General features: G+C 41.2%; 1 protein-coding gene across 1 annotated transcript in view; it reads left to right on the plus strand.

Annotated features, from left to right (window-relative positions):
- Nucleotides 1-908: 908 nt before the first annotated feature.
- The window catches only part of akap1b (A kinase (PRKA) anchor protein 1b), a 31196-nt gene continuing 5151 nt past the window's right edge, over nt 909-26953 (plus strand). The window contains exons 1-7 of the mRNA XM_076734744.1: nt 909-1044; nt 14109-15745; nt 18907-19031; nt 20880-21006; nt 21118-21245; nt 24095-24272; nt 26079-26229. Coding sequence (XP_076590859.1) covers nt 14134-15745; nt 18907-19031; nt 20880-21006; nt 21118-21245; nt 24095-24272; nt 26079-26229 — 2321 coding nt within the window. The 5' untranslated portion in view covers nt 909-1044; nt 14109-14133. The remainder of the gene's footprint in view (nt 1045-14108; nt 15746-18906; nt 19032-20879; nt 21007-21117; nt 21246-24094; nt 24273-26078; nt 26230-26953) is intronic.

Consider the following 26953-nt stretch of genomic DNA (forward strand, 5'->3'; position numbering starts at 1 on the left):
AGACCTGAATCCCATATAAAACCTATGGGATCAGCTGAGTCGCTGTTTAGAGGCTCGTAACTCAGTACCCCAGAACCTCAATGACCTGAGGGCTGCCCTTCAAGAAGTGTGGGATGCCATGCCTCAGAAGACAATAAGTTGACTTATGAACAGCATGAGACGTCGTTGTCAAGCTATAGTTGATGCTCGAGGGCACATGACAAGTTATTGAGACATTGACATTTTTTGTTGTGGCATACTCACCACTGTTGCTGGCTTTTGTTTCAATAAATTCACTGAGATGAGGAAATCACCATTGCATGCTACTACTTAAATGCCCTACTTTCATGATATAATATCACTGTAGCAGGAACTTTTAACATTTTCCATAAATTTCACCCAAAAGTCAAATGTCCTTAACTTTTTGTGAGTAGTGTAGAAGTGCTCACTATGGCAGATTCAGATTTGAAAAGATTTGTTTATATTTTTGTTGAATGTAAAAATAGCACTGTCACAGTGTCCCGATTTTGTGTATAAAAGGTAATAATTAAGAAAACAAATCTACAATGGTGATTTTCCAAGGAGCACATTCCTTGTGTGTGTGTGTGTGTGTGTGTGTGTGTGTGTGTGTGTGTGTGTGTGTGTGTGTGTGTGTGTCTGTGTGTGTCTGTGTGTGCGCGCACCTGTTTAACTCTGTAAGTGATAGAGAAATGTTTTTGAGAGGGCAAGCCTAATAGGTATGCAGTTGTAACTTTTACGAAAAAGTGACAAGGGTACTTGTTCAGAGTCCAACCTGTTAAATTGCAATCAGATTAACGCAAGAGGGTGCATGTCTGAAATAGGTGCCTTTACTGGCATTCTCAATTGCCGCGAGACTACAGATATTTCGAACGTCTGAACATCGCGAGATTTGACCAGCTGATTCGTCTGTGTTTTTTTCAGTGTGGTGCTGGTCGGTGAACACGTGGGGACGTGAGACTGACTTTCCACAGGGACACGGTTGAAAATCTTACACAATAGATAGTATTGCTCTCATCGTGGCGGCACCGAGGACCCCTAAATATTGTAAGTAAACTAAAAACTCTGGAGAGAAAAAAAACCGCATTTTGCAACTGGGGATAGACCAAGCCGATAGCCATCTACATCATTTTCACACGGGGTGATTTGGTTCAAAGCACACGCACAATGTGTGTGTGTGTATGTATGTATATATTCGTGTAATTGTCAATGTTGCTATATATATATATATATATATATATATTTTCCACGCGTCTCTGCAAACTGTCGACAGTTTACTGTGTCACTGCCTGAGTGCACTAATCCCATGTCATTGAACAACTAGCCTACTCTTTCTCCAATTTAACAGCTGTTCCGGCTAGCCTCTTTCACTGTTCTCTAATTTACATTACCGTAATGCCTTCTTTTCTTAGACTTATTAACAACAGGGTCACGTGTCTTGCATAGTAACGTTAACAAATGCTTGTAGGTTGTGAGCCGTAAGAATGCACTTGGCTATCAATTTTCGCCTGGCCGGCTAGCAAGCTAACATGAAGGTCTGAGGCCCAGGCAGAAGCACTCTTTAGCTTAAAATGTTCGTTAACGCTGCGTCAGTCTGGCATAAGCCCTCAGTGGTGCACTGGTTTAGTTTAAAGCTGTACGACGCATTGCCTTTATGTTGTGGTCTAATGCAATGGCTAACGTTAGTCGGTGAAATGAAACTTTGAAGTGGCCTTTAACACGAGGCTTAACGTTAGTCATACAACCAACCCACGGTCATGGGTCTTTGGATCAAAAATAATGCAGTACAGGGAATGTGCGATCACCTGCCTTGCTTATTAAATTAGTATCTGTTAATAAACGTTTTAACACTATTAACTGGTGTCCAAGGCTAGCTTGCTAACTTCATACTTTTTGTCCTGCACTGCGGCCTCCTTACCAGCTATGCTGTACTCCCAGTAGTATAACGCTAGTGGTAGATGACAAGCACCACTGGTAACAGATTTCGTTCTCGATAATGTTAAGCCAAACTTCATGTATATGTTTTGTCAGTTAATGCTTCCTATCTTATTAGCAAAACGTATTGATTTTTATTGCTGGGCAGAAGTTCTTCTGTGGATGTTGAGCGTTTTCTGATAAATTTGGCATTCGAAGGAGGCACCTCGCGGAACATATTGGCGAAGTTTCAGTTTTTCTAACTTGTTCTCATTGCTGATTTACCACTCGCTAGGTTTGTTCCCCCCCCTTCAAAGATGGGTTTTACTGCGTTAGCTAGGGCGCACAATGTAGCAGCATTGACAGTGTGTTGATATGTGCCACGGTAAAGACACACGTGTATACTGGTAGCAAAACGAATTGAATCATATTACCATACTGTTCCCCAATTCACTGCAAATAAACTTTAAACGTTGTGTACGTACGTTGTGTTCTTGCTTGCTAATTTGCTAATCTCATTTGTCAGTCAGTGGCCTGTGTTATGGTCAAATGAGTTTACACGATGTTTTTTTTTTAAATCATTATTGGCCGCACAAAGTCATATCGTGGTATGTTATATTATTATATTATTAGCACGGAGCTAGCTGAAGTGGTCTGGCATTTAGCCAAGTCGACTTTGTTGTCTCGTAAACAGTAACGTTAGACAACGTGCAACTTCTCATCGTGTCATGGGGTTATAAACGAAAATAAATAAGATTTTAGTTATGCTTTTGACTGAATTGAAGGTTTAACCTGTTGTTGTAGCTAACTTCAATGGTAGTTAATTTGAAACTTGACCATAGCAATGAAGTCCCTGTACTTTCCGTCCCATCTTTTGGCCAAACTGCATGCAAAATTAGAATGTGTACTGATGCGTTATCGCCAGAGAGGGACTCCATAAAGTTTTTAGTGAAAGGCTAGGGCACTTGTGCTGGAACAAGGGCCACTGTACAGTTCCGCTTGCATGCAATTTCCATGTTGGTTCGTTATAAAATGTCACCTCAAAAAATCAAGTAACAGTATGTAACATTATCATAATATATTATAGAGTGATACATTTTAATACAAGAGATATACAAAGGCTACTCTGTATCCATTGTGAAAGCTGCTTAGGTTGCCTGTGCTCAGCATGTTGTATGGTATGTAAATTGTAAATGCAGCCTGGCCTCTCTTGTATCTGAATGCCAAGGTCGCAGTCTGAATCCTGACTTTAAGATCACGAAAAACACAAATCTGACTGGCAAGGAGGGCTTTAGATTTGTTTTAACTGCCTCCAACTTCTGTTGTAACCTTGTCCAAGGTGAATGTAGTGTGGGCCACCATTTCATAGACACATGTGTACAGGCTATCTGCAGGCTACCTTTCTGTTTTAGTTTAGGTGCCAAAATTGAAAGATTTCAGTTGCTGATTTGATATGAAATTGTATTGCACATTAAATATTACAGGTGACTGCTTTAATTACAGAAGTCATTTTTATCATCTGCACAGAGATAATTTCTACTAAAGCTGGAGTTGGAGGACCGTCACACCCGCAGGTTCAGACCACATTTATTTGTTGTTGATGACTGAACTCCAAGATTTTTGATTTTTCATGTAAAGCACAGAAGTTGAAAGATAAGCCCAGGTGTACTCTACATTAAAAAAACAAACAAAGATAAATCTGTTGTAATTGTTAAAATATCTTTGCTTTTGGTGGCACATGTTCATGTCAAAAAATACTTAATGCAATACATAGCCTGACTTGAACCAGAAACAGGCCTGCAGTAAGGTCATTTTTAGGGCAAGGCCAATTTGGCTTTTGATAAGTATAAATTCATTGGGGCATCATGGCCAATAAGAATGGTGCAATAGTAATAAGTGAGAATTATATTATTAAGAACACGAATGGCATCCAATCAACAATCAGGAGTCAGTATTGAGTTTATTGAAGTTATAACCTGAATATTTGACTTTTTTTAATGTGAACAACTCATTAATCATTATGTTTTCATGACAGATAGTCCTTATATGTGCTCAGGGTGATCAAGATTAATCTGAACAAGTTTCAGCACCCATGCAACTTTTGGCATTTGGGTCTGACAACACAAGAGCAGTCACAAAAATGATTAAAAACATTTTTTACATGTTAAACATTAACCAAACCGTTAAGAAACTTTTCAAGGGGAGACTACTCATCTCTTCTTGTCTCTAGATACATTGGAGACAGACAGCAGTTAACAGAAAGGGGAGCTATTACACAGGTGAATATTAGCTGCTTGGGAAGCTGAAAAGAGTGCAATGACAATGCTGAGCTTGCAAATTTCATCAGGAACCATTAATAATACCACCAAGGAAATCATGTTTAGAAAGTAATTTAAAATAACATTTACACAAAGTGCAGCCATTTAGGGCATACTGCCATTAGAAACTGAGTATAATTAACTGATAATTAGTCTGATCAGCCACTAGACACACATTATTAGACTGTAAACCATTAATCAAACAAATAACTGTCCGCAGTCACTGAATGTCAGACAACCATATCATACTTTAACAGTTACCTAATCTTTCTGTGGTGGTATATAATGTAAAAAATATATACATACATGTTGAATTCAACAGGAGCTCCCCTGAATGCGTTAATAGTAAGTTTAATGGGTCTGTTTTGATTTGAACTTAGGCCTCATACCAGTCGACATCTCAGGAAATTGAAGATAGCTGAATTCCATGTACAGTGTAGAAGTGGTCAAGTCAGATCTCACAGCATCCTATGCAGCAATATGCTTGTAAGCTTTGAAACACCAGTATTAATACTAACACTGTACAGTGTTAAGCGCTTGTACTTACCGCATAACGTTAATTGTTAGCCAGTGAGTTTGCTGTTAATGTTTACGGAGTGGGAGGAATCTTGTGCTACTGTTAGTGTCCAGCATGATTTCAGACACTGGGAAACCTGACTTTTTTTATTTACTGCACCACGTGTTGTTTTAAATGAGGAAATCTGCAACATTATTTTACGAGGACAATCACAGTTCAAGACATGCTAAACTGGCCGTGAGGTAGAAGGGGCATTACGGTCACATCCCGGGCATCCATGGCACTAGCTGTTTGCCTGTGGCATAATCCATAGGCAAACAGTGTCCCCCCAAAATTAACCTACCTATTTTAATTAATTTCTGCTGTAGGTCTTCCGGTTGGCCTCCAGTCTCGTCAGTCTGGTCTACGAGCATAAACCAGGTTGATTTTTGCAAACAGACTGAACTGCCATTAGTTATTATGAGATGTTCTGGCAAATTAAAAATGAGCCTACATCAACAACCTGTTCCATCGGTGTTAAATCCAACTTACCTTGCATTACTAGTAAGTAATGTGACACAATGACCCTCCTCAGGTTGGCAGTGTTGTATACAACATCAAAACATGTCTATAATATCTCATATCTCAAAATATGTCTGTCATATAACATATCTCCGTTACACTACATGCTGGAGAGTTTATTTATTTATTTATTTACCCCGAAGGATGGCGTTACCATGGTGCTGTTCCCATAAGGGCTCCAGCGCAATCATATGCCTTTCAGAAGCATTATAATACAGTGTTGAACTGCATTGTATTTTTGGAGCTTTGTAAAATAAATCTATAATTATAAGTCCAACATGATTGTCAAGTTGTACTAGGCCAAAGTATTTCTATTTATCTTTTTGATGTTGAGTAAAAGTTTAAAGAAAAAGTTAGAAGAAAAGTTGAATTGCAGTGAGCAGTAAAAACATGATATGTTACTTTGGTGCTGCTACACTCATTCATGGGCTCTCATGTTACGATCAAGGTGGCGCCGTGGATGGCTGCCTCAGTCTGTTGGTGCGCGTTGTTTTGATTTGTGTTTTAAACCTGTTTTTTGTGATGGTACTGTGATTGCAATTTCAATTCTTTGTACTTCATCTCCCTGAGATGCCTGACTTCCCTTTATCTCACCAGGATGTCAGGTCTTTTTGTGTTCTAAATTGTGATGTCTAGACCTCTTAACACCAACATACAAAATCCTGCAGGATCCTGTGTGAGCCACCCCCTAGGGAGTCGGCTCCGATACCCACAGCAGACCAAAAGGTGCGAATACACACCTTTGGGTAGGGGAGGCGTTCCTAAGGTATAAATGTTTAGCTCTCCCCATGCTTGGGGTCTTTCGTCATTCTACCGCTCGGGTGATGATTGACCTTTTCTTTGCAAAGGAAATAAAACCTTGTCGGCCGGCAGAAGTCTCTATTTCATTCTTCACCAGCAGCAGAGAATTTCCACAACAGTACCCAGAGCTCTTTCACCAGAGAAGAGCTCATGAACATCAGGGGAGCAACACCAGAGGATTTATTTCCTAAATTTCTGCTCCCAACAGTGGAAATTTTGGACATCCTGGTCAAAGGTGTGCTCACCTTTGCTCGCGCAGTGAAACGCCGGAGGAGAGGAAAATGGGCCGGCGCGCTCATGTGCCTTTGCCTGCGTGGATTAAGCACAGCGTTCCCGGGAATATTTCTCTCTAATGTGCGTTCACTGCCCAACAAACTGGAGTAATTGCAACTGCTGTTGGTTAAAAACAGGGACCTTTCTTCGTCTGCAGTTTTGTGCTTCATCGAGACATGGCTCTGTGGATTAATATCGGACTCTGCGCTGCAGCTGGCTGGCTTCCAACTCCACCACGTGGACAGAGACATGGAACTTTCCAGCAAAAATAAAGGTGGTGGAATCTGTTTCTACATCAACAGTTGTTGGTGCAACGATGTGACAGTGATCCAGCAGCACTGTTCTCCCGACCTGGAATCTTTCAGTAAGCCTTTTTATTCACCCCGTGAGTTCGCTTCATTCATTCTGGTCGGCGTTTACATCCCGCTGCAGGCCAACGTGCAGGACGCACAGCATATGCTCGCCGACCAGATACTGTGTGTGGAGCGGACCAACCCGGACTCTTTAGTTATTGTCCTTGGCGACTTTAACAAAGGAAACCTCACCCACGAACTCAGGTTTTTCTTGAGGAGGACCCCTTACTAACTAATTTTAAACGGCTCTTTTAAATTTTGTTTTGCTTCTCCCCTGTGCCAGTGCCCACCTCAACATCCAATGGGATGTTGCGCTTTTATCCTCACTAAATACAAACAGTTTACTAAATGCCCGACCAGAGAGGAGAATATTCTGGATCACTGTTACACCAGTCAGGGATGCTTATCACGCCGTCCCCTGTGCTCCACTGGGCCACTCTGACCACGTCATGGTACACCTGATTCTTGCATACAGGCAGAAACTAAAGCTCTGCAAACCTGTAGTGAGGACATCAAGGAAGTGGACGAGGCTGTGGAAGATCTCCAGGCATGTTTGGACTCTACTGACTGGGATGTGTTCAGGACTGCTACCAACAATCTGGATGAGTACACGGAGGCTGTGACGTCCTACATCAGCTTCTGTGAGGACTGCTGTGTTCCATCACGCACCCCCTCCCCACCCACCTCAGTGACGACTCTTGCCATCCATGAGAGGGATGTCAACAAACTCTTCAGGAGACAGAACCCCCGGAAAGCAGCTGGACCGGATTCTGTCTCCCCATCTGCCTTGAAGCACTGCGCTAATCAGCTGTCTCCAGTGTTCACAGACATTTTTAACACCTCACTGGAGACATGTCACATGCCAGCCTGCTTCAAGTCTTCGACCATTATCCCTGTTCCCAAGAAGCCAAGGACCACAGGACTTAACGACTTCAGACCCGTCGCCCTGACCTCTGTGGTCATGAAGTCCTTTAAGTGCCGTGTGCTCTCACAGCTCAAAGACATCACTGACCCTCTCCTGGACCCCCTGCAGTTTGCCTACAGAGCCAACAGGTCTGTAGACGATGCAGTCAACTTGGCCCTCCACTTCATCCTCCAGCACCTGGACTCCGCAGGAACCTACGCTAGGATCCTGTTTGTGGATTTCAGCTCTGCCTTCAACACCATCATCCCAACTCTGCTTCAGGAGAAGCTCTCCCAGCGGAGCGTGCCTGACTCCACCTGCAGGTGCATTACAGACTTCCTGCCTGACAGGAAACAGTGCGTGAAGCTGGGGAAACACGTCTCAGACGCAAAGACCAACAGCACCGGATCCCCCCAGGGCTGTGTTCTTTCTCCTCTGCTCTTCTCCCTGTGTACAAACAGCTGCACCTCCAGTCACCAGTCTGTCAGGCTCCTGAAGTTTGCGGATGACACCACTGTCATTGGACTCATCTCTGATGGCGACGAGTCCGCCTACAGGTGGGAGGTTGACCATCTGGTGACCTGGTGCAACCAGAACAACCTAGACCTCAACGCTCTAAAGACAGTGGAGATGGTTGTGGACAACAGGAAGAACTCAGCCTCACCTGCCCCCATCACCCTCTGTGACTCCACTATTGACACTGTGGAGTCTTTCCGTTTCCTGGAAACTATCATCTCCCTGGACCTCAAGTGGGAGCCGAACATCAGCTCCCTCATCAAGAAAGCACAGCAGAGGATGTACTTCCTACAGCAGCTGAAGAAATTCAGTCTGCCAAAGACAATGATGGTGCACTTGTTCACAGCCATCATTGAGTCCATCTTCACCTCCTCCATCACCATCTGGTACGTTGCTGCCACCGCCAAGGACAAGGGCAGACTGCAGCGTGTCATTAGGTCTGTAGAGAAGGTGATTGGCTGCAATCTCCCATCTCTTCAGGACCTGTACGCCTCCAGGATCCTGAGGCGTGCAAGAAATATTGTGACCGATCCCTCTCACCCCGGACACAAACTCTTTGGGACACTCCCCTCTGGCAGGAGGCTGCGGTCCATCAGGACTAAAACCTCATGCCACATGAACAGTTTTTTCCCGTCTGCTGTCAGCCTTATCAACAAAGCCCGAAACCCCCCCGACACTCTTCACACTCCACCTCTGCCTCATCTTGTCACATTGACATAGACACAACTCTATGCATTACATTAATGCTCAGCTTGGACTTCTTTCTGAAAAAACAGACTGTGTTTCCTGGAAAAAAAAAAGACTTGTGTATTTATATTGTTATATTTTGTTCTTCAATAGCTTATTTTTAGTAGATGTGTCATATACCAACTTCACCAAAACAAATTCCCTGTATGTGTAAAATCGTGCTTGGTAATAAAGCTTTTTCTGATTCTGATTCTGGTGATGTTTCAATTGGGCGTGGTTGAGTCATGTGTGAAACCTTATAGGAAAATTCAGTATTACCAGAGATTCACCAAATCATTTTAGTGTTCACCCAAATACCTTCTTCAGTTGTAAAGTGACAGGAACCAATGTTGTTGTATGATGTTACATCATTGGTTGTGTGTGTCAACCACACTGAGAGACTGAGGCATAACCATACTTTGAGTGACAGAAAACAACGTAATCTGGAACAGGTGTGCATGTGTTTTAAGAACAAGGATGGATTGTACCAACAGAAACATAGCTGTGCTATAGAGTTAGGGGTTAGGTTGTCAGCGTCCTCTGTTGGCAGACATTTATAAGGAAGAAGTGGAGAGAAAAGTGTTGGACACCTAAAAGAGTGATGCCCCAAGCAGCTGGTTCAGGTATGTGGGTGACGCCTTGGATGAGAATCAGGAGCCAGCAAATAGGCTCTTTTATGGATCACATTAACTCAATTGACAGGAACATTAACTTCACAAGCGAGAAGATGAATGGAAACAAACTACCATTTATAGATTGTACTATAATGGTGGGGTAAGAGGGAAACCCTCAAGTGGAGGTATACTGGAAGCCCACCCGTTCTGACCAATCTCAGTTTTGACTTTACATTGTGGTTATCCAGAGTGGGCATTTATCAAAACACAAAGTGATATCTTGACAAGTGAGTAAAAGGGAGTCACCAAAGAAATCAAGTTGTCATTCCATATGCAGCTGGAGTTTCCAAAAAGTTCCAAAGGATTTACTCAAAGGACATCCCTGTGTTTTCTAAACCTGTGAACACACTAAGATGGCAGTTGGTCCATCCAAAGGACTGGATTCCCAAACATCTCAAGAGTAATGCTGTGTGTTCAGTCAAGCGCAGTGAGGACTGTAAGGACAAATTGTATAAGGGAACTTACAGTTTCTCAGTTGACATTGTGTGTATTTCCTGTCATTTTACCACTGAGGAAGGTGTTTGGATGAACATAAATAATAAACTTCTAACTGCTGTAGTACTGCACAAGCAAACCAATAATTTCCTACTGCTGCAGCTTCACTTAAGAAGCATTTAACTGACAAAACACGAGTTGGATTTTATCACGAAGTAGTCACACGATGCAGTGTGGTTGTCCGTGAGCTTTGCACTTACCGTTAATGATTAAAAATGCGTCTACAAAATTAGACGAGCGTCGTTTTATCGTTTTTTATTTCTTTGACAGCAGATCAGTTTGAAATATTGCAGGGAGTTATGGAACAAGTATGAGCAGCAACAGGGAGCTGTTACTGTAGATAAAGATAAGCTGCAAACCTCCAACTTCTCGGTAAAGTAACAAACTCCTTTCAGTTTCACTGTGCCCTGCTGTGTGCAGACTTCTGCCATGTGCAACATCATGGTTGCTCACAGAATGATCGAAAAAGGGTTATTATTTTGTGACCTCTGTATTAATATGACAGTAGTTTGTTATACTGTGCTCACAACTATGTGACTTGTAGTATTAAACTGCATTTGCTGTTACCACCTAGAGCTACAGGTGTCTTTAAATCAACCAGGACTGAAATCTTTGACATTGCCACTGTACTGTACATTGATCAAATATTAGTCTCAGTTTGGAGCAGCACAATATGTTGAAAAATGTAAATATTTGAAATCACAGGAAAAAATGTACAGAACATTGGGGATACATTCTTTTAACTTTTTTAAATATGAGAAAATACAATGTGCCACTGTAGATTAAAGTCAGTAATTAAAGCTGACACTACCTTCAACATCTATAGGAATAACACGCAACATGCATGTTAATATTAATCAAAATATAACATATATAATGGTAAAACACTAACAGGGATCATTTTATTACAGACTGTGTACCTTTACTTTTGAAATTTCAAGTCACTTTTATCTTTTGCTGATATACTCATACTTAAGAAATCCCGCACCCTCAACCACGGCATAAGGTTGCATATCTTTGGCGATGAAACACCCCAGTGCTTTCGTTATGCCCTTCGCCCTGTCTGACTCGTCTGTGTACGTTTGTTTAAAAGCCGCGGGGAGGAGAAGTCGTGCAGCCCTGCCCGGCTCTCTGCCCGGCTCCCCGCCCCTCCTTCTTGCGCTGATGAGCCAACATGTTAGATGTGTTTCCTTTAGCATAAGCGGTATGCGTTGCACAGTACTTGCACACTGTGGCACCTTTATCCACAACTTTCTTACCGCCTTCATAGGTCACCCTGAATGCAAAATGCTCCCACACACCAGACCTATATAACGCTGCTGGCGCATCCTCCAGCTCCGAGTCTTCTCCGCTCGCCATGTTCGCACCTCCTCTGCAACTGATTTCCCGCAACACACCCAAAGTTGTGCGCGAGTATGATTCGAACGGCACGCACGCGCACCGAACCGGGAAGGCCGACCCGAACGGTTCGGCTCGGTTTCATTAATCGTCCCATCCCTAGTCCTAACTATAAGATTCATCAAAAAGCAAAGTTTTAAGCCTACTTTTAAATGTGGAGACAGTGTCTGCCTCCCAGACAAAGACTGGAAGATGGTTCCACTGAAGAGGAGCTTGATTGCTAAATGTTCTGCTTTGGAGACTTTAGGAACCATAAGTAAGCCTGCATTCTGGGAACACAGTGTTCTAGTGGGGTAATAAGGTATTATGAGCTCTTTAAGATAAGATGGTGCCTGACCATTTATGGCTTTGTAAGTAAGGAGGAGGATTTTAAAATCTATTCTAAACTTTACAGGGAGCCAGTGCAGAATGGCTAATATTGGAGGAATATGATCTCTCTTTGCCGTTTTTGTCAGAACACCTGCTGCAGTGTTCTGGAGCAACTGGAGGATATTCAGCAATGAATTTGGGCAGCCTGAGAGTAAAGATTTGCAATAATCCAACCTGGAAGTTATGAATGCATGGATTAGTTTTTCTGCATCATTTTGAGACAGGATGTGCCTGATTTTCGCAATATTGCGTTGGTCAAAAAAGGCAGTTCTTGAAATTTGTTTTACATGGAAGTGAAAGGACATGTCCTGATCAAAGATAGCTCCCAGATTCTTTACAGTGGTGCTGGAAGCCAGCACAATGCCATTCATAACTGCAGGTCATCCAGGTCTTTATGTCCTGAAGACACGCTTGTAGTGTAGTTAACTGATTGGTTTCTTCTGGCTTCATTGATAAATATAGCTGGGTATCATCTGCATAGCAATGAAAATTTATTGAGTGCTTTCCGATAATGTTCCCTAAAGGAAGCATATATAAGGTGAATTTGTCCAAGCACAGAACCCTGCGGAACTCTGTAGCTGACTTTAGCAAGCAAAGAGGAGTCATCATTAACGTGTACAAACTGAGAGCGATCTGAAAAGTAGAATTTAAACCAGCTTAGCGCAGTTCCCTTAATGCCAATGAAGTGTTCCAGTCTCTGCAAGAGGATACCATGGTCAACTGTGTTAAATGCAGCGCTAAGATCTAATAAGAAAACTACAGAGACAAGTCCTTTATCTGATGCAAGGTCATTTGTAACTTTAACCAGTGCTGTCTCTGTGCTGTGATGCACTCTAAATCCTGACTGGAAATCCTCAAATAAACTATTGTTGTGTAGAAAGTCTGATTAGCGACTGCTTTCTCAACAATTTTTGAGAGAAAGGGAAGATTGGATATTTGTCTATAGGTGGCTAAAACCCCTGGATCAAGAGTAGCCTTTTTAAGTAGAGGTTTTATTACAGCTACTTAAAAGGACTGTGGTACATAGCCTGTTGATAAAGACAGATTGATCATGTCTAGTAAGGAAGAGTCAATTAAAAGTAAAACTTAAAGCAGCTTAGTTGGGATGGGGTCTAGAATACAGGTTGATGATTTTGATGAAGAAGTTATTGAAATTAATTGGTGATGGTCCACAGGTGAAAAACAGTCTAAAACTGCGACAGAGGACAAAACAGTACCTGTTGACGGCAGGAGGTGATGAATTCTATCTCTAACAGTAAGAATTTTATCATTAAAGATGCTCATGAAGTCATTACTATTCAGAGCTAAAGGAATACATGGTTCAACATGAAGTGGTTGGTAGTGACCCGTGGGCTTCAGCTCAGGACTATGCTTCCTTCCAACAGTCACCCAGCCTTCCTGGTTCCCCTGCTGCTTGGGAGCTGTCGATGGACAGCTAGCCGGAGCTGCACTTGGATGGTCCGCACCGGCTATGGGGGACTGGCTAACTACAGCTGATGGTTTGATTTCCATGATGCAGAGCCGTGCTTCCAATTCACTAAGCCTCGCCTCCAACTACCAAATAAACTACATTTACAACATCTACCAGTATCACTAAAGGAGGCAGAGGAGTAGCTGTCTCCGTTCCCCTTTACCCTGTACACTGCTGACTTTGCCTACGAGTCTGCAACGTGTCACACTCAGAAATATTCTGATGATACAGCAGTTGTGGCATGTGAGAAAGGGGAAGATGAAGGGGAATACAGGGGACTCATCTCTGCACTCGCTGACTGGAGTAAGAGTCTAATTTTTAATGGTCTTATTTTGAATACATCAAAGACCAAGGAGATGACTTGTGGACTTTGGCAAGAAGAAACTCCCCCGTCTGCCTGTCACAATTGATGGAGAGGTCATTGAGGTTGTTCAGTCTTATAGATATCTAGGAGTGCACCTTGACAGCAAACTGGACTGGTCCATACACTCAAGTGCGCTGTACAAAGAAGGACAGAACAGACTTTTGTTTCTAAGGAGACTAAAGTCCTTTGATGTATGTAATTAAGTGCTGTACATTTTTTACCAGTCTGTGGTTGCCAGTGTTCCTCTCTGTGGTGCTGTCTCTTGGGGGAACAGTATGACTGTTAGAGACAGTAACAGGCTGGATTCATTCCTGCTGCCGTAAGACACAGAATCAGAAAAAGCTTTAGACTGTATAACAGTCTGACTTGGTTTTCCAGATGTGCAACAAAGTTATATTCAGTATACGGTGTCTTTCAACTAATACAAATCTGTGTGTGTGTCTTATGTAACTTTCAGGTGTAGCTGTTAGCGTCCTGAAGAAATGCCACTGAGGTTTCGCTCTGTTGTGCCCTACACGCTGCCTGGAGTCCTGGCACTTATCAGTTGGTGGTGGTATATCTCACGGAAGAAAGAGCGACTCATCATCCATGACAGCCCAGAGGGGGCACCAACTGCTATGGGCCTTAGGTCATCTCTAGCAGAGGGTAGCAACGGTTTGGTTGAGAAAGGCACAAAAGCCACAAATGACATAGAAAGCCCCACCCACATACCTCCAAAGGTCAGTAACCAGACAACAGAACATGAAAATATTTCCCAGGTCCATGTCCAGGACACTGAAGCAGAATTACTGTGTTCTAGTGAAGGTGTGAAGGTGCCTTCACTTGAACATAGTTCTAATGAAGTTGCCCGTCACCTTGGCAGAATAAGACAAGAGGAAGTCCATAAACCCTGTGTCTTGCCTCTACCATCACCTGGCAAAGAATACAGCCTACAAGTGTCAGTAAAAGACCATAAAGACCCAGAGAAAAGCTCATCACCTGCCTTAGTAAATGAGCCAGAGAAACACGCAGGCAAAGATCCAGCTATAGTAGCAAAGATCGTCTTGCCCCACCATTCTACCAAAATTATGAGCTCCTCCCCCACAAAAGCAGACCTTTCTGATGCTGAGAGGCCTGAGCCAGAGGGGGAAGTTGCTAGGCAGCATAACACTGTTAATACACAAGATGAGATGGTTGTTTGTGTAGTCACCCCAGCCAAAGTGCAGAGAGTGATCCCATCAGAGGCCATCTCTCTAGAGACACCCCCTTCAGCGCAAGATTTCTGCCAACACATTCTAACCAGCACACCCACCTTCCCTGCCCTGTCCCCGGCCTCCACAGCCCTGACCACCATCCAAGACTCCGCCACCACATCGCTGACCCCAGAGGACGTGAAGTTACACAGTTGTAGTGGAGAGGACCAGGATCTGGAGCTTCTGGCATCTGGACTCATAACTGAGGTCATCTCAGCAGCCACCAAGGAGATCCTTGGTGTCACCAGCTGCCAGCTCACAGACAACAGCCAGCCCTGCTGCAGTAGCAGCACAACACTGGGTAGTGGCAGACTATGCCCCCCACAGCAGCCAAGCACAGTGGCACAGCAGCACCACAATCTACTGACAAGCCCCTCTGAGATAGGCTTTGAGTCTAGAGAGGCAGCAAACATAGAAGAGCAAGTGATGCCCAATGGATGCTCCCTGCTAAGTCACAGGGTTCATCAGACAAACACTGTACAGAGAGGCCATTGGCCAACATCATCGCACCAAGTAGCACAAAGTGCCCCTTTGCTAAATATAAAACTGAAAGGTGACAAACCAGCTGTAGTTACTGAAGACTCAGCCTGCAGCATGTGCCACTCTGAGGATGGCATCACCAATGAGGACCTCCAGAACAGCATGTTTGACAACCAAATGGATGTGATTCAGGTTACAGACTTGTCAGCAAGAGAAGCCACACAGCCTCAATCACTGGTTGAGACTGTCACAGAGGTGATGGTTTTGAGTGAAACTGAAGAAAACTCAGTGGATGCTGTGTGTGAGATAAAGAGGCTCAATGGAATGGGCATGAGGAATGGAGCTCATGGGATATGTGAGATGGAAACAGACCAGTCTGGAGGTGAGACATCAATCTGTTCAATCTGGTTATTAGTAGCAGGATTTTCCCTGGATTTTTTTCAGCCAAAGGTGACAAAGGGTGGAGAACATGCATGGCATGTGCAGCATACACAGTGTGTGCTCCACCTTTACAGTGTTGTGCACTAAAGTCAAAAACAAGTCATGATTGACAGACCAAAGTGTCCATAACGATTTGAATTTTACACCAAGATGGAACAAAATGATTAAAAACAAAGATTTGTGATTAATTTATTTAGTAAGCAGCATAAAACACAGTTGTGTAGTAACTTTATGTGCACATTTCATTATCCTGCCTATCCTGCCATTTTTTTGATAAAACGAAAGGTCACAGAGTCGGATGGAAAAAGTGAAGACAAGAATGATCTAATGAGCTTTCCAATGTCACCAGTCAACAGATGGTTCACATAACATGAAAACTATAGGGAAAAAATGCTGAATTTTTATTAAAAAAAATAATACAGAATAGAAGCAGTAAAATCCAGTTAAAGACTTGTGTCCCAGTTGTTGAGTATAGTAATTGGTTTGGTGTCACTGGGTCACATAACATGGAAGCTATTGGAAAAAAAACAAAAAAACAAAAAAAACGTATTTTCCATTCAAATATTTATGTAACATAAATATATCTTAGCAATCAAAGATGTGTGCAACATGAGTCAGCACGAAAGCATTGGAAATAATAATGCTTTTGTATCATTCAAATGGGAATTTATTTATGAAACCACAGGGGTTTCACTTAGGGACCATCAGTGAGGGCTTGGAGGGCTTGAAACTGTAAACTGAGGAAGAAAGGAAATTGCCGCTGGATCTGCATTGAATGTTTGTCAAAACACCAAACAGTGCATTGTTTCTTTCAGCTGCTCGATGCAATGTCTTCTTATACTCGTATTTTACTTTTTCCATTTCACAATGTCTTAATATTCTTTAGTCGGTGTTACTTTGTTTTGTTTTGTGTTTTTTTTGAGCACTTTGTGAGGTTCTGTAATATCAATAAAGTTACTGACTCTGTTGCTGGACATTACAAATGAGTTCAGCCAGTCACCTCCTGGCATGTGGCGTTATGTAGTAAGCAAAAAAGTGTAAACGAAGCAAAATGTTTTGTATTTTGGATTCTTCAAAGTACCCACTCTTTGCCTTGATGACAGCTTTACACATTGCTGGCATTACCTTAACCTTCATGCGCTTATCACCTGGAGTCCTTTTAAATCAACAGTATGCTGTGTCAAAAGTTGATAAATTTGTGTTGGTATACAGTAAAAAGCTCTATTCAACTGCTATCATAATCCATATTATTGCAAGAGCCACAGCTAAGTCAAGAGAAATAACAGTCCATCATTACTTTGAAACATGAAGATCAGTCAAGCTGAAAAATTTCAACCACTTTGTATCTTCAAGTCCAGTCCCAAAAATCATCAAATGCTGATGAAACTTGCTCTTATGACAACTCAAGAAAGGAAAACCAAGACTTTTTCTACTGTAGTGGGTAAATTCATTACAGTTACGAGTCTCAGAAATCGCCAATTAACGGCACCTCAGATTAGATCCAACATAAATGCTTCAGAGTTCAAGAAGCAGACATATCTCCATATCAGCTGTTTGGAAGAGACTGTGTGATTTGGGCCTACATGGTCAAGTTGCTGCAAAGGAAACACTACTGCCACTACTGAGGCAGACCAACAAGAAGAAGAGACTTAGTTGGGACAAGAAGCAAAAGGAATAGACATTAGATTAGTGGAAATCTGTGTTTTGGTCCAAATTTGAGATTTTTGTTCCAGCAGTTGTTTATGTGAGAGAGACAGAAGGTGAATGGATGGTATCTGCGTGTGTGGTTCCCGCCATGAAGCATGGAGGAGGAGGTATATGGGGGTTTTGCTGGTGTCGCTGTTGGTGATTTATTCAAAATTGTAGACACACAGCATGGCTACCACAGCACCCATCCCATCTGCTTTGTGTGACATGGGACCATCATTTGTTCTAACGGGACAATGACAAAAATAAAACACCTCCAAGCCTGTGTAAGGACTATCTGAACAAGGAGAGTGATGGAGTGCTGCATGAGATGACCTTGTCTCTACAATCATGAAGCCTAAAGCAACCGAGGGAGTTCAGGATAAGTTGGACCACAGTGAAGGAAAACAAGACAAATACTCAGCATATATGGGAATTGCTTCAAGATTGTTGGAAAAGCATACAAGGTGACTACCTTGGTAATACACACAGCTGTCATCAAAGCAAAAGGTGTTACTTTGAAGAATCTAGAATATAAAACATATTTTGCGTAGTTTACACATTTTATGCTTACCAGATAATCCCATGTGTTATTTAATAGTTTTGATATCTTCAGTATTAATTAAGCATTAAGAAGTTAAAAAAAGCAGTTGAGCAGATCAGAAAACATAAGGCCTCTTAACAGAATATGAGAAAATAATTGGAACTTTAGTCCTGACTGTAGGAACAGCAATGTAACAACCGCTTGCTGAGTTTTTCTGGAGCTGACAATTTGCATCTTGTGGTTTTCATCAGAAATTGCTCAGTTACTTGGTTCAGTTGTCATGTGATCCAGGTATGAAACTATTTTCACAAGAAAACGTGGTCTTCTGTGGGTTAAGATTATTTCCTAGTTTATAGTTTTAAATTCAGTGAAGAGCTGCAGGAAGCTAAAGGAGGACATTGATATCTAAGGCCAGAGACCATCTTTGCACAGAGCAGTTGAGTTACAAATTATTCAAACTGAGTAGTTTCAAATATTGAATGTCCATGTTATTATGTTAAACAATTGCTAGTGGTTGGAAAGTTTTGAGTTGTAAAGCAGTAACAAAAATAGTAACATATACAACCGAAGTAGAGAGTATATGAAAATGCAATTTGCTATCCATAATGTTAAATACTTGTTGAAGGACATGATTTGATCCTGAAGATTATTGTGGGGGAAAAAGTGATTTCCTGCCAAATGTGACTAAGTGGCATGTGACATAAAATACAGTGTATTTACATGCTGTTCTTTTTTTTTTTTCCCATTTCCAAACAAATTGCTCTGGATGAGCACTAGATTTGGAAACGTGTGTTGTTGTAAATATTGCTGGTGAAGGCAATGAAGATTTTATCTATGTATGTATGCATGTCCGTCCCTGTCCGTCCACCCAGGCTCTGATGTGAACAGTATGGACTCAGTGGACAGCGGCTGCACTATGGGTGCTGTGGAAACCCAGAGCAACCACACTGCCTCCTTGAGCTCTGAACTCATCATCTGGGAAATTGAGGTGCCAAAGGTGAGTCAGAACAACTGACATTTCAGTGGGAAATGGAACCAAGCAGCTTCCTCTTTAGCCGTCTCAGTGGAGTATTTTAATGTCCTCTCTTCAATAATAATATGAAAGGCTTTTACACACTTACAAAATGTCAATGTTTTGTCTAACCAAGGTCATATTTGATGTGAACTGGTATTGTTCACATTCACTGAAATACTATACAAGCACAAAATTGTTGCTACTTGCAGGTTAAATAAAAAATGGCTATTGGTATCAGTCTTCGATTTCAGGGTATGATTGCATGGGAAGGGTGAGAAACTTTCTGACTGGCTTCAAAGACTACATGGTGTACCTTACTGGTAGCCTGCATTTGCACTTTTCCCTGCCAGAGCTGGAGATCTATCCATTTCTTATGTTGACCCTTGCTGCCAATTGTCACTACTGTTATCTAATATTGAAATGACATTTTAAATAAATTACTTGATAAAATTTCACGGTGTGGTATATGCCCCCCCAAAAAAAGCACAGGTGGCTACCTCATGAAGCTGGCTGAGAGAATGCCAATAGTGTGCAAAGCTGTTATCAAAACAAAAAGTGGCTACTTGGAAGAATCTATAATATTGGACAGATAAATATTTTTGCTTAATTGACACTTTTTTTTTTCGCTTACCAGGTAATTCCATATGTGTTATTTCATAGTTTTGATGTCTTCAGTGTTCATTTACAATTTAGAAAATAAGAAAAATGGAGAATCATTGAGTGACAAGTTGTCCAAACTTATGACTGAAGATGTTGAGTTTGCATTAATAGCAAATTAAAGTGGTGGAGAGAAACTGTCATGGCTTCTTCCCAAAATACAAGAAAATATTTGGGTTTGAAACTTGGATTTTTCTGCAGCTGACAACTGCATCTTGTGGTTTTCATCAGAGGTTGCTCATTTGTCATATTTGTTTCAGTTCTTGTCATGTGATCCAGGCATAACACTACAGTCGCTTGAAAACACATGGCCCAATACTGATTAAGAGAAGAACAGTTTGTAATATCATCATACTGTATATATCACACTTGATACCATGTAGCTTATCTTTTTAAAGAAGAATTTGTTGGAGCATAATACCAATAATCTGATATTAAAACTCAAGACTCGATAGTCTGATAGTCAATCAACAATGGCAGCCATTAGTGCAAAAAAAAAATAAAAAATATATATATATATATACACACACACACATAGATATACATATATATATATATACATATACACATATATATAGTCCATTTGAGTCTTGACCTTAAAATTAAAAGTCAAATCAAATAATGGATTTAGACAATTGTGATACCCCTATTATTATCCAGTATAGTGTTTTTCATACAGAGGGAAATGCTGAAGAGGCAGCTAAGCCTTAAGAGGATGGCAAAGCGCCCCCCCCCCCCCCTCTTCCCCCATAAATAAATAAATAAATAGAGATAAAAATGAAAATGAAAATGCACCATTTCCTCCTGTTCCTCCCGGTAACGCTTACTAAAAACTGCAGTGACTTGCTGTTTAGACCTGTTTTAAAAGCGAAAACTGTATATTTGCATGCCGCTTTTAAAGAGTTATGTCTTCAGTAGGAGCTAGTGGACTTCGGGGCTGGGTGACACAGAATGGGAAGGTATTAAGTATTGAGAGATGGACTGGCCATTTTTGGTGTGGGTCTGCTTATGAGATTTGTGGCAATTAAAAAAATAAGGAGCAGCTATAGCCTATTTAGAAAGGCCAGAATTATGGCTAGGTTCCAAGGGTTTGATTCACTTTCTAATAAAATTTGTATTAATTAACTTCCTTTTGACATGTTGTTGTGTCTTCTGTGTGTCTTACTTTACCAGCATCTTGTAGGGCGGTTAATAGGGAAACAAGGGAGATATGTGAGTTTCCTGAAGCAGAACTCTGGCGCAAAGATCTACATCTCCACCCTGCCTTATACACAGGAGTTTCAGATCTGTCACATAGAGGGTGAGTCAGTAGAACAAGGTCCCCACATTTCCTTATGTCTTTTGAAGGGGTTGGGCATTTAAAAAAAAACAACAAACATTGAACTTTGACTTGTTGCTGATCTCTCTCCAGGTATGCAGCAGCAGGTTGACAAAGCCCTGTCTTTGATAGGGAAGAAGTTCAAAGACCTGGACTTGACCAACCTGTATGCACCTCCGGCACCCCCACTCACATTACCTTCACTTCCCATGACCTCCTGGGTAAGGATTGGCTGTTTGGCTGCTTCGTGCCACTGTTTATGACTTGATTGACTGGAGACTTGATTTTTAGCCGCTACAATATATTGCCGGACTGGCATGACTGATAGTACCTTGAAAATGCCCGCTTTTTAACGTTTTCCAGCATGTCAACCCAAAAGTGAGAAGCAAGCTTTGCCATTTTTGCAGTATGTTTTTTCAGTGCTGGTTGGAGTTTATTTATAGATAATTGTGGCTATAGTGTCTGACGGATGAGGATTCCCCAGTCAGGAGGAAGTTTCAGTAGTTTGTTTTTTGCATCTTTTGATTTGCCTTCTGTAGAGTGAACCCCTCAAATGTGATGAAAACCTATATATGGTGAACAACAAGCTGTTTCAGTATTTATCTACCATCCATTGTACCATCTAACATCCACCCATATTTGTCTACCTTCATGTTAAAGTAGTAGTGCAGAGATGAGAAGCACAATGGAGGATGTGTTACACACCTCTTAGCACAAGATGGCAGTGAACGACACTGAGACGCAACACTTTTTTGTAGAAGGAATAATCAAATACCAATTTTGGCCAGTTTTGACAGCCCTATAGAGCTGTGACAAAGTCTGTGGTGAAAACCCATACCTGTAAGAACAGTAGAATCTATGTGCTATAGGTATGATACTGAGTGAAATAAAGAGTACATACTTTTACTCATTATTTGTCTTCATTCCCCACCCAACAAAAACGAAAAGAATTTGATAAAGGATTATTTGGATAAAGTGGATTCAGAACTGTTTTCATATTCTATAAAATGATGTCAAACTATAGACATAGGGCAGAAAACAAGTCTACAGCTTGTTGGTGAAAAGATGAAATACAAACCACAAACGGATCATCCAGTTAGAAGGGTCACATGTACAGTTTTATTCTTATTTTATATAGGACTGTACAACCCTGGAAAGTGAATACAACAGTAGTCTTTCTTCTACGTCTCTTTGCTCTGAAGTTTAACAGTAAAATTGCCATATAGGTGAAACTCGAAAAATTAGAATATCATGCAAAAGTTCATTTATTTCAGTAATTCAACTTAAAAGGTGAAACCAATATATCATATAGACTCATTACATGCAAAGTGAGATATCCCAAGCCTTTATTTCTTATATTTTTGATGATTATGGCTTAAAGCTTATGAAAACCCCAAATTTAAAATCTCAGATAATTAGAATATTGTGGAAAGGTTCAATATTGTAGGCTCAAAGTGTCACACTCTAATCAGCTAATTAATCCAAAACACCTGCAAAGGATTCCCAAGCCTTTAAATTGTCTCTCAGTATTGTTCAGTAGAATTCACAATCATGGGGAAGACTGCTCACCTGACAGTTGTGCAGAAAACCACCATTGACACCCTCCACAAGGAGAGAAAGCCTCAAAGGGTAATTGCAAGAGAAGATGGATGTTCTCAAAGTGCTATATAAAAGCACATTAGTAGAAAGTTAAGTGGAAGGAAAAAGTGTGGAAGAAAAAGGTGCACAAGCAGCAGGGATGACCGCATCCTGGAGAGGATTATCAGGAAAAGGCCATTCAAAAGTGTGGGAGAGCTTCACAAGGAGTGGACTGGGGCTGGAGTTGATGCATCAAGAGCCACCACACAGAGACAGATCCTGGACATGGGCTTCAGATGTCGCATTCCTCTTGTGAAACCACTCCTGAATTACAAACAACGCCAGAAGCGTCTTACCTGGGCAAAAGAAAAAAAGAACTGGTCTGTTGCTCAGTGGTCCAAAGTCCTCTTCTCTAATGAGAGCAAGTTTTGCATCTCATTTGGATACCAAGGTCCCAGAGTCTGGAGGAAGAATGGAGAGGCACACAATCCAAGATGCTTAAAGTCCAGTGTGAAGTTTCCACAGTCAGTGTTGATTTGGGGAGCCATGTCATCTGCTGCTGTCCACTGTGCTTTATTAAGTCCAGGGTCAACGCAACCGTCTACCAGGAAATTTTAGAGCACTTCATGGTTCCTTCAGCAGACAAGCTTTATGGAGACACTGACTTCATTTTCCAGCAGGACTTGGCACCTGCCTACACTGCCAGAAGTACCAAAACCTGGTTCAGTGATCATGGGATTACTGTGCTTGATTGGCCAGTTAACTCACCTGACCTGAATCCCATAGAAATCTATGGGGCATTGCCAAGAGAAAGAGGAGAGACATGAGACCGAACAATGCAGAGCTGAAGGCTGCTATTGAAGCACCCTGGTCTTCCATATCACCTCAGCAGTGCCACAGGCTGATAGCATCCATGCCACGCCGCATTGAGGCAGTAATTTGTGCAAAAGGGGCCCAAACCAAGTACTGAGTACATATGCATGATTATACTTTTCAGAAGGCCGACATTTCTGTATTTAAAATCCTTTTTTTATTGATTTTGTGTAATATTCTAATTTTTTTGAGATTTTGAATTTGAGGTTTTCGTAAGCTGTAAGCCATAATCATCAAAATGATAACAAATAAAGGCTTGAAATAGCTCGCTTTGCATGTAATTTGCCTACGTAATATATTAGTTTCACCCTTAAAGTTGAATTACTGAAATAAATGAACTTTTGCACGATATTCTAATTTTTCCGAGTTTCACCTGTATTACAAGCTACAACCTCTACAAGGTGTTCTGCCTTGTATATTTATTGGTCAGTGCATTTCATTGCATGACAGTGTTGCATTTAAATGTGATATTTTTTACTGTTTTTCTGCGCTATTATCGTTAAAATAATTGATGCTGCTTTTGTACGAAGTGTGGTACAGCTTTGGGGAAGGAAGACTGGATCACGAAAGCCATTTACTGGAAGATTAAGAGTTACTTTTGTGTCATTGTTCCTCTCAGCTTCTTCTCCCTAGCGGAGTGACAGTTGAAGTTATAGTGGTGAACATTGTGTCAGCCGGTCACGTCTTCGTACAGCAGCACACCCATCCTACCTACCATGCTCTAAGAAGCCTCGACCAGCAGATGTTCCTCTGTTATTCCCAGCCGGGCACCCCTGCTCTCCCCTCACCTGCTGAAGGTGGGTTAAAGTCAATGCACACTGATAAATATTTCTGTTTTAGCTATTTCTGCCTCGTAAATAATGGACTTCTCCCCGTTTGTTGCCTTTGCAATCAAAAACTCCGACCAACACCACAGTTTACCAAAAAGTCGAATAATTCTTATCCACATTATAGTAAACAGCAGTATTGTTAATATTGAGCCGGGGCATATAAAGTGTTATTTAAATTATTCATACATTTGTGCTGTTCACAAATAACAATCCTTACTTTACTTTTTTTCACTTTGATGTAGACTTCAACCTACTTTTGTCAGTGAAAGACACCAACAACTTGTCTGATATTAAAGGGCTTCCCTTTTCCATATTAGACAGGCCTCATTGACACTCTCATCAGACCTGGAAAAGAAATCCTACGCAGGGTTTTAAAGGAACAATGAAAAAAACATGACACTCTTCCAGGCCTGGAAGGCATCTAACTGGTGTTAGGCTGATGTGGAAAATTAGAGAAAGTAATACATCCTGGAAAATCCTGGAAAATTCTTTCAGCCTTCTCCTATCTGCGTAGTTTATGGACGAGAGTATTTTGAATAGGCTGCTCTCAGTTATGTTCTGGAAACACTGTGTACATACCCCAAAGTTATGCCACATGGTTGCACATGCAAGTCGGTTGACATTACAACTTAAGTGGCTAAAACTATATATAATGCAAGTCATATCTTTACTTTCGTAGAATTGTCTCTTCAAACACGACGCTGCATTGTTACAGTAAAACTAACCATAACATGACATGAAATGTTTAACTTTTGTATTGTTTTATCACAGTGGGTGTGATTAACCTTGTTAAAAACTCCACTTAATATTACAAGTAAAAGGGCTAAAGTATGGTATGATATACTGATAAGAATCGGTGGCAGTTAGTAATCATAACAAGCTCAAGTCTAACTATGAATCCTACATTTTTTCAAGTTCAGTCTGGATTTGTCAGAAGGCAAAATTGAAGGCTACTATTTGTTTTTTTGGTGTTCAGCCAGCAATGGTTCACATATTTCGACAGGTCCAGTTGCGTTTGTTAAGCACTTAGAAGTACCATGACCTGGATGAATGAGAATCTTCACAGACAATGGGTCATATAATCCATAAGAAAGAAGGAATTCATTTTATGAATTAACAATAACATTATATTTTATTAACGTAGCACTTGACAAGCATAGTGCAAAGTGCTTTCCAAAATAAAATGTGATAATGGGATACTATAAAAAATAAAAGGATAATATTAAAATGTGATTAAGATAAGGCAAGGAGAAAATAAAACTAAGAGATGGTAGTCAAAGTTACATTACAGAGTTACTCTTCACACAAGTCACACAAGGTGGATAATCATTAAAAATGTCCTGGAAAAGTCCTTGGGAAATTGATATCTGGAAAAGAGTGGGACCCCTGACAGATAGCATCTGAGTACAGACAGATGACAAATTGGAGGAAAAACCTGAATAGTTGAGTGGACCATCATAATGAATGCAGATGCTTCCATGTCATTTTTCTCTATTCTGATATATATCATATATAGAAAACTAAGGTGTGTTTGAATGCAGGGGGGTTAAAGTATTGGTATTTTGTCCTTTCTTGTCTTACAACCAACAAGGCATTTTAGCTGTGCAGTAACTTTATTAGAGGAAGCCAGATAATGCTTTGTGCCTTTCAGAATTTTGAAAATGTACACTTGTATTAAATTTAGCACATTTTTTCCTTGCCATGACTAAAGGGTAACAATGTTTTACTGCTAGTTGCAGTTTTGATGGTCTTTCTATCCCTGTCTGTCTCCAGTTGGTGTAATCTGTGCAGCTCCAGCAGTGGAAGGAGCCTGGTGGCGAGCTCAGGTCATCACCTTCTATAAAGAAACAAATGAAGTGGAGATTAGATACGTTGATTATGGAGGCTATGACAGAGTTAAGACTGACTTACTACGGCAAATAAGGTGAGTGTCAGATCTCGCTGCAGGGCTGGGCAATAAAACGTTCTTGATAGGGAATCATAATGACATTTACGTCAATAACAATGATTTACCTTCTATGGATGGGTCTAATAGCCTATTGCACAGCAGATGTACATGTGACAACAGTCTGCAGGTTTTGACTTGCTTGTAAAAGTACACCCCACTTCCTACTGCACAGCATTGTTTGAGCGTCCGTTGAAGGTCCAACAATCATTTTCATGCTGGAAAAGAGATAAAATAACGCGTGTAACTGAGGGCCACAAAAGCCTACAACAACCAGGCTTTTGCCTCTCTGCCTCTGCGCTCTTTCTCATTCCTATCCACACAAGGGCAGGCCTGAGCTCTTCACACACGGACAGTGGTTAACAGTGAAACTTCAGAGCAGAGCCACAGCAGAGGGATTGAAACAGGCTTCAGGATATACTTTAGTGGAGTCAAAGACAACACTCATCCATTAGAGAGAGTATGGTCAATTTATCAAACACCTATTGAACAAGCATAACACAAAATTGCAGAGATTTTAAATCTTAGGCAGCTCTTCCTGCAGTAACTTTCTCCCCTGTCTTTAATCCACACCCAGTCTGTTTTACACAACCATACTTTATGTCAAAGTGCTGAAAGTGAACTTGCCTTATCCAAAGCTGAGGACATTGTTGACAAAAAGGGCAACATGACATCACTTATGTCGAAGTGGTTTGGATATCTC

Source organism: Chaetodon auriga, chromosome 7, assembly GCF_051107435.1.
Source record: "Chaetodon auriga isolate fChaAug3 chromosome 7, fChaAug3.hap1, whole genome shotgun sequence".
Lineage (NCBI taxonomy): Eukaryota > Metazoa > Chordata > Actinopteri > Chaetodontiformes > Chaetodontidae > Chaetodon > Chaetodon auriga.